Consider the following 9528-nt stretch of genomic DNA (forward strand, 5'->3'; position numbering starts at 1 on the left):
CAGTTTTACAGGTTTTTACACGAAGTTATCTGGAACGCAACTATTCATTTGTCGGTTCTGGCAATTGAATTTGCGCGACTTTTCTTTATCCAAATAATGTAAAATAATAAATGAAATTTGGTCCTGGCTAAATTCGCCGGTAACACCACCTTGTATAAATTCGCCTTGGCAGCTTAAAGCTGCCATTACATGAGGCGATTTTCAAGGCGATTCAACATTGTTCTGGAAAAATCGCCCGTGTAAATGGTGATCCAAAAATCGCTTGTCTCAAAATATACAGCAAGTCAACCTTTGCATGCGATTATCGCCTCTCAAAAAATCGCCTCATATAAAGGCAGCTTAAAAGAGAAAAATGGAAGTATGTAAACCAAAACCATCGATACTATCGATAGTGCCATCGATAGTTTTCCAGCTCTGCAAAAGGCGCGAAACTAGGTAAACAATTGATTAGTGCCGAAAGCAAGCAGCTCGCAAAAATTGTTGGGGTATTTCATTTTGGAAATTAATAAATTAATTTGTTCGTGTAAAATAAATATTATTGATGATATGGCTCTCTGGGTGGATAAGCATAGGCCACGTGAGTTGGCCAAACTTGATTATCACAAAGTAAGTTTTTTTGGCCTTTTTATTATCGTATTTATTTGTCGTATTTTGTCCGTAATCAGGAGCAAGCTGAAAATTTGCGCAATCTGTGCCAGCAGGGTGATTTTCCACATTTAATGTTCTATGGCCCCTCTGGTGCTGGTAAAAAAACTCGTATTATGGGTTTATTGCGCGAATTGTACGGCGCTGGTGTGGAAAGACTGCGTAACGAAACAATGACCTTTACCACTCCATCGAATCGCAAAGTAGAAGTGATGACAGTTGGAAGTAATTATCATTTAGAAGTAAATCCTTCAGATGCGGGCATTTACGATCGTGTTGTTGTTATTGACCTTATCAAACAAGTGGCTCAAACACATCAAATCGATGCATCAGGGCAGCGTGAATTTAAAGTAATTGTACTTTCTGAAGTGGATGAGCTCACTAAAGACGCTCAGCATGCGCTGCGTCGCACTATGGAAAAGTATGTGGCTACATGTAGGATTATATTGTCAGTGAATTCTACGTCGCGCGTTATACCGGCTATACGATCTCGTTGCTTAGGAATACGTGTTCCTGCACCTAGCGAAGAAGAAATAAACACAGTACTACAACAAACATGCAAGCGTGAAGGATTAACCTTGCCTACTGACTTGGCCACACGAATCGTGGAGAAAAGTGAGCATAATTTACGTCGCGCCTTGTTGATGTTGGAAGCTTGTAAGGTTCAGCAGTACCCCTTCACCGGACAGCAGGACATCGTTGAACTAGACTGGCAAGTATTTTTACGTGAGACAGCCAACCAAATTGTGACAGAGCAAACACCAGCAAAGCTAGAGAAGATACGTGACCGGTTGTACGAATTGCTGGCACAAGGGGTGCCCCCCGATATGATTTTCCGCGGATTAGTAGAGCAACTTGTTAAAAACTGTGACATGTCTCTCAAAGCAAAAACATTGGAGTATGCAGCACTCTATGAACATCGTATGCAGAACGGCGCTAAACATATATTCCACTTGGAAGCGTTCGTTGCTCAATTTATGAATATATACAAAAAATTTATGTCCGAGTCTATGATGATGGACGATTTTTAATTTGTTTTAGTAAGTATAATTTATATTTGTATGTCGTACTAGGAAACAAAATTTAAATAAAAAAAATATATGGATGTACATAAGTTGTTTCATGCCATGAATACTTGTTGGCGCTGGTGTGACCGTTGTTCCTGGAATGCCATTTGTATTTTATCATCCGCTGTGCGCTGTGCCGTATCAATATAGATCTGTATGATGTCTTCTAAATCGCTGAGCACCTAACCCAAATGAAAAAGATTCTTTAACGTACATGTGAATATTGAGAATAAATGAAGTCGTGTGAGCGGAAGTGGCATAACCCTAATTTTTGTTTGTACTTGACTACTTAAAATAGTCTCAAATGTAAATTTTGAAATAGAAGTCGTTTATTCTTTAATTTTAAGGTACAAAGCTATTCAAACTATTTAAGTAAAGTATAAAAAATGCGGGTTACGCCACTTTCGCACTCACGGCCTCAAATATGTACACGTACGCACCTGTTTGTACTCAATATCTGAATCAGCGTTTAATCTTAATCCATGCAACAAGAGATCTAATGTATTCACTGGCAGACACATCTCTTGATTGGTAACAGCAATTGCATGTTTAAAACTAAAATATTCGCTTCCAGCACCTAACATTGCGCTGATCATTTCCTGTGCTAATTCGGCAGCCTCAATCAACCGATTATGTTTGACAAACAAATACAACAACTCGGTGCAATTAGCCATCTATTAGGGTATGTGAGTAAATTCAAATAAGACATTTCCTTAAGAGAAATTCTATGTACCTTATATTCATTGTATAACCATTGCGGCACAAAAGCGTTGAGGCTAAGCAGTTTGTTCACCACAGATTTGCGTATGCGTGTTGCATTTTCCAACTCATTGTCATAAATAAGTTTTTGTAAAAATGACCAGGCCATATCAGCAGCTTTATTGCGATGAGGTAAATCTAAATTATAGCAAGAAACCGTACATCAAAGATTATCTGTAAATATACTCCATATGTCCATCTACCAGCCAAGTCATTTTCCTGTAACCACGCCCATGCCTCATTAGCGCTTTCCTCAGAAACGCGTACACACGCTGCAGTTAGACTTTCGAATATGGAAAGAGTTGATATTTCGAAGCCATTGACGAGCTTAAGTGCAGCAGTATAGAGTCCACAGCCAGATAAAATAATCGCCAATTCTTGTGGACCTGCATGGATAAAAGTTTGTATGTCTTTGCGATGATCTGCGAGTCGCATCAGTGCTTCCGTATGCAATAATTCACGTTTTATATCTTTTATTTCTAAAACTACAACTTGTTCACGTATGGCATCATCATCTGGTTTAGTATCCATCGGCTCTGAATCATTTAACGCGCTCAATGGTTGTGCGTCATCTAATCCAATCACTGGTTTCGCTATCCAACGATATCGCCTATCAATTAGATGCAGAGAGTTGATACAAACTAAAAGGGAAGCGCAACGTTTTTCCATAGATTCGATAGAATCGCCTTCAAGCTGGAAACGCATTGCCTGCTCATACATTATGGCAGAAGCTGTAAGTAAAGAAAAATCAATAAATTTAAAAGGAATATGATATATTTATTCAAATAATTACCTTTTCTCATATTTCCGTTGTTGACATGAAATGCATATAGAAAATCATATACCTCATTCTGATCGATTACTAGTGACCGTGCACGCGATTCCACAATATTTTCGAATTCCTCGTGTAACCCAACATAGGGAAAATGCATGAGTAAGTCGAGTCTTTTACGGTTAAATAATGTCACAACTAGCTGACGAAGGCAATCTTTGCGACGTGATAGCTCCGCATTATAGATGAGCGAGTGGTAGGCCTCCTCGTAGTGTTCTAACTGCAGATGATTATTGAAAACGATAGATTGAAACATCGGCAATTGAGAGTCAGATTTTCCCAGTAACCCAATGGCTACTTGTGCCATAGAAATAATGTGGTCCAACGCGTTATGCTGTTCAAGCAATTGAATCACTTTCAAATAATATTGTGTAATGACTTGGTTATTGACGTTAGTATCTAACGCGTCACCACCGTCATTTTCTCCGATAGTAGATAGATATTCTGCACGTTGAGCCAGTGGAGTACCCTTAAGAATTTTGTCTGTTAAGAATTGTTCGCGTAGTACACCTTTTGCTGACTGGAGGAAAAGGTCATAGGCTTTAAATGATTCCCCACTGTCAAGCAAGGAAACAGCCAAAATAAATTGTCCTAAAAAATAAAAATTATAACTTTATACATGGAGATCGATTTTGATAAGAGGTATGCACTAGGTGTAAATTAACTTACGTGAACAAATATTCCATTCACACCAATTGCTAAGCAAACGCACATAATTCTGAATAACTATGTGTTGGCAGGTTCCAAATAACCATTCACCAAATACAAAATTAAAAGAGACTGGCCAGCTGTGAAGAAAGTAAAGTACAAAAATAAATTTAAAAAACAGTTGATCCTTCAAAATTTTCTAGCTGTGAACTTACATCAATTGACTGACGATGGTAGTAAGAGGCAGTAGGGTATTCGACAAAGTGGGGATATTTTCACTATTCTTAAAATTGTCAGCGTAAAGTGCCATGGAGGCATACAGTCCTTTTGCGTTTAAGAAGACTCGCACCAAAGGAGATACATGATATTTTCCACCATTCGAGTAAATACGCCCTGAACCATTAGTCAATTGTAAGAGGTTCAAGCGTTGTATTGAACTCTCCCTAAAAAAGTATTGTTTAAATACGAGTAAGGGCCGTTAACTTGTCAATTTTAAAGTATAGTTAAATCAAAAGTTTAAACTACATACAGAAAATTCCATATAAATTTATGTAGTTGAGTTTAGCTAATAATTCAACTATACTTTAAAATACATAAGTAACGGCCCCAAGTTTATTTACATACAAATATATACATAACACACTGGAAAAACGTACATTTGCTGCAAGAGTCTGATAATAAAAATAACAAAATTGAGTTACGGATTACACCTTAGGCAAAATCTCAAATTTTGAAATGACACAATGATGATTTTGACACTCTTGCAGCACATTTGCGATATGTATTTATAAATTACGTACAAAGATGCAGCTGCGGCTATGTTCACAGGCGTCTCTGCTATCCAACCCATTACAAAGTAGGATTGCAAGAAAATCGTTGTATCAGGCATGAAATGAGAGCGCATTTTTTCTAACAAATCTACACCAAGAGAGTAAGTGTCAATAAGAATCTGCTGCATAATGAGTAAATTGCGGCATATTGAAAATCTATAAAACAAAAAATGTTCCATTTGTCACTATAAATAAACGTAAGCTCTTACTTTATTGCAGTTATCTGACGCACAGTTTCCGACAGTACTGACAAACCCAAATGACTACCGAAAAGAACACCAACCGTAGATAGATATTGTGAAGACTGCACTATACCTATAAACATATGCATGTATACAATATTTATTTTTACTGATGTTATTGCTACCTAAATTCGTTTGCATTCCAGCTGGATTGCCATTATCCATTCGAAGACTTTCAAGTAATAGCGTCATTGCCATTCCCATATCATTAATTGACTGTATTTTCTGCCTTATCCACACCAAAAAGGTGCTAGGAAATAATTCTCGATCAGGATCACCTGCTAAAATTTCGTCACTCAATTTTGCGATGAATACATTTGGCATTTCTAGCCGATACAGACGTTTATCTATTTCTCCTTTGGTTTCATCCGGCAGCCAACGCTCAAGCTGAGCGACAATGGAAACTAAAATAACAAGGTCCTCACCCACCCTCTCATTCCCAGCGAAATATGTGGAAACAGCTGTATTCACGTCAAGATCATCGCTGACCAGCATAAAATGTTCTAATGTTTCACATGGGCGCAAAAGGGAAAAAGTGTTCTTCTTCACCACACACAGACCATCAATTGGTTCGAGTAGAAAGAATCCACAGGGTTGGCAAGATTTTAAATGATATTGTTCGCAACAAGAATAGAAGCGTTCCCATTGTCGAGTAGCTATTTCCAAATAATCCTCATCAGTGACATCGAATTCTTTGACTTCATTCTGTATTTCATCCTCAACTGCTTGACACACCTGATCCTTTAGTATAGGTAGTGTACAGTGCTTGGATTCAAAACGTAAATTTGTGCGCCGAAACATCTAAACGAAACATTTAAAAATTGTACACGTACATATAACATGTACATAATTAGTATGTATGTATATAGTAAATTGGGCATTGTTGTAAAGCTTACAAATAGGGCCTTCGCAATAACTTCACGTTCGAATATGCCCCGTTGGAAGATATAATTACAATAGGCTTCACGAGGGTCCATGCCATGTTCATTTACAACGCAGTATCGATCCGGTGGCGGTTCCAGTGCTACCGATGACCAATTCATACCCAAGCCGCGCAATAGCGGATAATTCGATATGCTAAATNCATATAGTAAATTGGGCATATGTTGTTGTAAAGCTTACAAATAGGGCCTTCGCAATAACTTCACGTTCGAATATGCCCCGTTGGAAGATATAATTACAATAGGCTTCACGAGGGTCCATGCCATGTTCATTTACAACGCAGTATCGATCCGGTGGCGGTTCCAGTGCTACCGATGACCAATTCATACCCAAGCCGCGCAATAGCGGATAATTCGATATGCTAAATTCACCTTCGGCATTTGTCCACAATGCCCAGATTCTATTTTCACACACTGCAAAATCAGCTAAATCCAGTGCTGGTGCAGGTATGCTTTTACGATAACTTATGCTCAATCCAGATGAAGTGCCAGTTTCAGGATGTATGTTAATGCAAACAAATTCTGATCTGGTAGCGTGCGATAGAAAAGCACAGAATGATGTGTTGCTTATTTTACGTAATGCGCTGCTTTGAGCTAACGAAAATTTTAAATTATAATTACAATCAATATACGCGTTGTGCAAGCGGACTGTTAAAACTTACGTCCTTGTATACGAGTTCTGTTATTGTCGCGTACACAATCGATAGAACAAGCACATTGAAAATTCGTTGTTGACCACACACGCAATTGATCGTCACGATATAATGCAAGTAAGTATATCTGACCATTGATGTAACTAAATACAACCGAATTTGCATAGTTGGCATCCGAAAAATCGTTTTTGCCGCTATCAAATTCAAAACCATTTTCATAAAAAGATACATATATATGAATTAAGTTTTACGCAGAAGACACTCACGTGAAAGCGTTTTTCAAATTCGAGAATAGCCGAGGCATTATATTGTTCTCCTTTAATGACTGAGAAGTGGTATCACCAGTCTCGCAATTCATTACGAACAACATTAGTTCTGATTGACAAGCTAATGCAAAGTAGGCATCACCACCACTCGGTGATAAAAAGCTGGTAGCTGCGTGAGGCGCTGGACTTGAGGCTGCATTCTGTGAATCAATGACATAGAAACTGCTTGGATCGCGCACAGACGAGTTATTAGCTTCATGAAAAATGGAAAATGTTTGCGACTCATTAAAGTCTATAGAAATTCCACCATTTTTTGATGACAAATTGCTTGATCCATTCTGTGCGCCTATTTTATTGCCACTACCTTCAGCCAACGTATCGGGATGTGGAAACTTTAGATGGTGGAGACTGCAAACCGTCGTCACAAGAAGCGTGACATAGCCATCTTGCTCACTTATACAAACATTTAGAACTGGAGTGTCAGAAAACTTGTAGCGAACATTGTTTTTGTACAAAGTGAAGTCCAAACAAACTTCGGACAGTTCCAGTACATCTTGATAAGTGCGCCTATAATGTGGAGTTAATAAAATGTTTTAACACAAATCTTATTTTGTATTACCAATAAATGAAACGATTGCGATTGTGGTTCAATCGCACGTTTTGAAAACAATATCCTCCAGCTTTTTCCGCAACTTTTATGTCCTGTAATGTACTCTGCGTTGCACCTGAAATATATATATATGTACATATGTATGTATGTATGTAAATGACTATTATCAGACAGTTCATTACCAGTATTTAACTGAATTTCAGTCCACTCCTCTTGACACGAAGTGTCAGGTAAAACCTCACGATAAAATAAACATCCAGCATCCATTCTCCCTATCAATCTTAATATTTTTAACACACAATACTTGAATTTATTCGCATATTCTTCGTTGCCGCAATCTAGTGGTGGCAAACTATCGATGGTTTTGGATTTTTTTCACTACAACGATAAAGCCCAAAATACTGTTACGATTATCTTGAAACCTTCCGATTTCCCAAATCATTCGGTTCGTATTGCTGGATTGTTAAATAAATGCTAACGATGGGTACTGTTTATGAATTTGTACAACGATTTTGGGTTGCTGTGCCCAAACGCGTGAATCGAATCAAAAAACTTTTACACACACTTGTAGACAACAGTCACGCTTTATTACAAAAATTTATTTACTAAATCTGTGCACTAATTTAACAATAAGTCGGTTGGAAATAGGATATTTGTTGCAAATTTTTGTTATAAATTTGTATATACAAGATATTTTTATAAAACACCCAGTAACCAAAATAGACATCACTGGGGCGGTAGCCCCAGGTTTACCACACAGAAAGGGAATCTAGTTACCTCATCCTTTCCCAAGGTTACATCACTGGGGCGGTAGCCTAAGTTATGTCACACAGAAAGGAAATTTACGTAGTAAGGGTTATAATCCCTAAGCGCGCCGAAGGCCGCCTACGCAGAAGGGTGTTCTCTGCAAAAGGTGTTCAGCCCCCCTTCTTCGGACGCAAGTTTAACTTTGTTTTTTCCTTGCAAAAAATCTAAAATTCCCTTTTTCAACAGCTCCCCAGAGGTTGTGGGAGGGGTTGGGGGGAGGGATGACTTTTCATAAAGCGGCGTCAACCCTCTTTCGTTAGGGGGATTTGTGGGGACCACACCCCCTCCCCCTCCGCCCACACCCCTCAATCGTTGTACAAATAGCTAAACATTTCCCCTAACGATGACCAAATTGTAGTACAACTACCTTATTTACAACAAACAATTTACAATACTCCCTTATACAGTAAAAACACTTAAAGCAATAACAACGCTTTACTAAACTTGTTAACACAATTAAGCTTATAGCTTGCTTATTCTCAACTCGCTTCTCTGCTCACTTTACTTGTAGCTTGCTGACTTGTAACTCACTCCGGTGTCTGGTGGCGCCCTTATATACCTGCGCACGCCTCTGGCAACTCTAGAACGTTCTGAAGTTCCATGATGCAATAAACAAGGTGTATCAGTTGGCAACTTCTCGCTCTAATTCCGCCATATTGACTACCTTACGTGAGACAGGTTACTTCTTTTACTATTCTTTGCCCATTAATATAGTGAATGCTTTTTATTTTTTCTCAGTATACACACTTTGTTTTCTTAAAAAGGTATTTTATCTTATTTTATTTCATTTCATAACGAATATACTATAAAAAAGAAAATTTTGTTAAGGAAAAAATGTGAAATTTTATATTTTTCCCCCATATGGGGATTCATTTCTTCCCGTTTTTCTTCTCATTCTACTGAGCTAAGGTAGTGTCAAATCGAGCTGTCACAACTGATACCACCTTGTATTATTGCATCATGCGTAATTAATTAATCCCAAGGCTTTTTACCCTCCATTCCCGCCCAACCGACACGAGGGGCGCAGTCCGCATAAAGGCTGGTATGCAGCTCTCAAGAAATCCGTCAAGAAAAATTTGCCATTATTTCGTGTGTGTGTCCAAGGAATTTTGACATTTTCGATACTTCACAGCCTGTTGCCTCACTCTTTCCTCAAGAAATAATGGAACGGGCATATATTTCTGTTGCAAAGCTGGGTTGCCTTGTGCTCTTTTTTCACAAAAAACTT

General features: G+C 38.3%; 2 protein-coding genes across 4 annotated transcripts; one reads left to right on the forward strand and one right to left on the reverse strand.

Annotated features, from left to right (window-relative positions):
- Positions 1 to 150: 150 nt before the first annotated feature.
- RfC38 (replication factor C subunit RfC38) lies at positions 151 to 1720 on the forward strand. The gene is made up of 2 exons (XM_017624806.1): positions 151 to 606; positions 666 to 1720. The coding sequence occupies exons 1-2, from the start codon at positions 547 to 549 to the stop codon at positions 1674 to 1676; spliced, it is 1071 nt and encodes a 356-aa protein (XP_017480295.1). The 5' UTR covers positions 151 to 546; the 3' UTR covers positions 1677 to 1720.
- Nup160 (nuclear pore complex protein Nup160) lies at positions 1677 to 7907 on the reverse strand. 3 transcript variants are annotated; one of them, XM_017624803.1, is made up of 16 exons: positions 7676 to 7907; positions 7503 to 7608; positions 6884 to 7450; positions 6627 to 6811; positions 6331 to 6558; positions 5920 to 6104; positions 5149 to 5824; positions 4991 to 5096; positions 4752 to 4937; positions 4167 to 4394; positions 3973 to 4091; positions 3265 to 3894; positions 2675 to 3202; positions 2446 to 2609; positions 2153 to 2386; positions 1677 to 1894 (listed from the first exon to the last, which is right to left on the reverse strand). In XM_017624803.1, the coding sequence occupies exons 1-16, from the start codon at positions 7758 to 7760 to the stop codon at positions 1766 to 1768; spliced, it is 4356 nt and encodes a 1451-aa protein (XP_017480292.1). In that variant the 5' UTR covers positions 7761 to 7907; the 3' UTR covers positions 1677 to 1765. The 3 variants fall into 3 exon arrangements, with proteins under 3 accessions (XP_017480292.1, XP_017480293.1, XP_017480294.1); XM_017624804.1 differs by having other exon boundaries at positions 5920 to 6058; positions 6285 to 6558; XM_017624805.1 differs by lacking the exon at positions 5920 to 6104 and having other exon boundaries at positions 6146 to 6558.
- Between the last annotated feature and the right edge of the window lie 1621 nt (positions 7908 to 9528).

This window comes from Rhagoletis zephyria, unplaced genomic scaffold (genome assembly GCF_001687245.7).
Source record: "Rhagoletis zephyria isolate East Lansing unplaced genomic scaffold, Rhagoletis_zephyria_1.1 Rzeph_scaffold_03787, whole genome shotgun sequence".
In the NCBI taxonomy this organism is placed as follows: Eukaryota; Metazoa; Arthropoda; class Insecta; order Diptera; family Tephritidae; genus Rhagoletis; species Rhagoletis zephyria.

Bases quoted from the DNA above. Each gene is read 5' to 3' on its own strand.
- Nup160 (XM_017624803.1), bottom strand. From the start codon at position 7,760: ATGGATGCTGGATGTTTATTTTATCGTGAGGTTTTACCTGACACTTCG. The intron at 7,451-7,502 runs GTAATACAAAAT...TCCACATTATAG, and splicing joins CGCAATCGTTTCATTTATTG to GCGCACTTATCAAGATGTAC. The intron at 3,895-3,972 runs GTAAGTTAATTT...TTTATTTTTTAG, and splicing joins TGAATGGAATATTTGTTCAC to GACAATTTATTTTGGCTGTT.
- RfC38 (XM_017624806.1), top strand. From the start codon at position 547: ATGGCTCTCTGGGTGGATAAGCATAGGCCACGTGAGTTGGCCAAACTT. The intron at 607-665 runs GTAAGTTTTTTT...GTCCGTAATCAG, and splicing joins CCAAACTTGATTATCACAAA to GAGCAAGCTGAAAATTTGCG.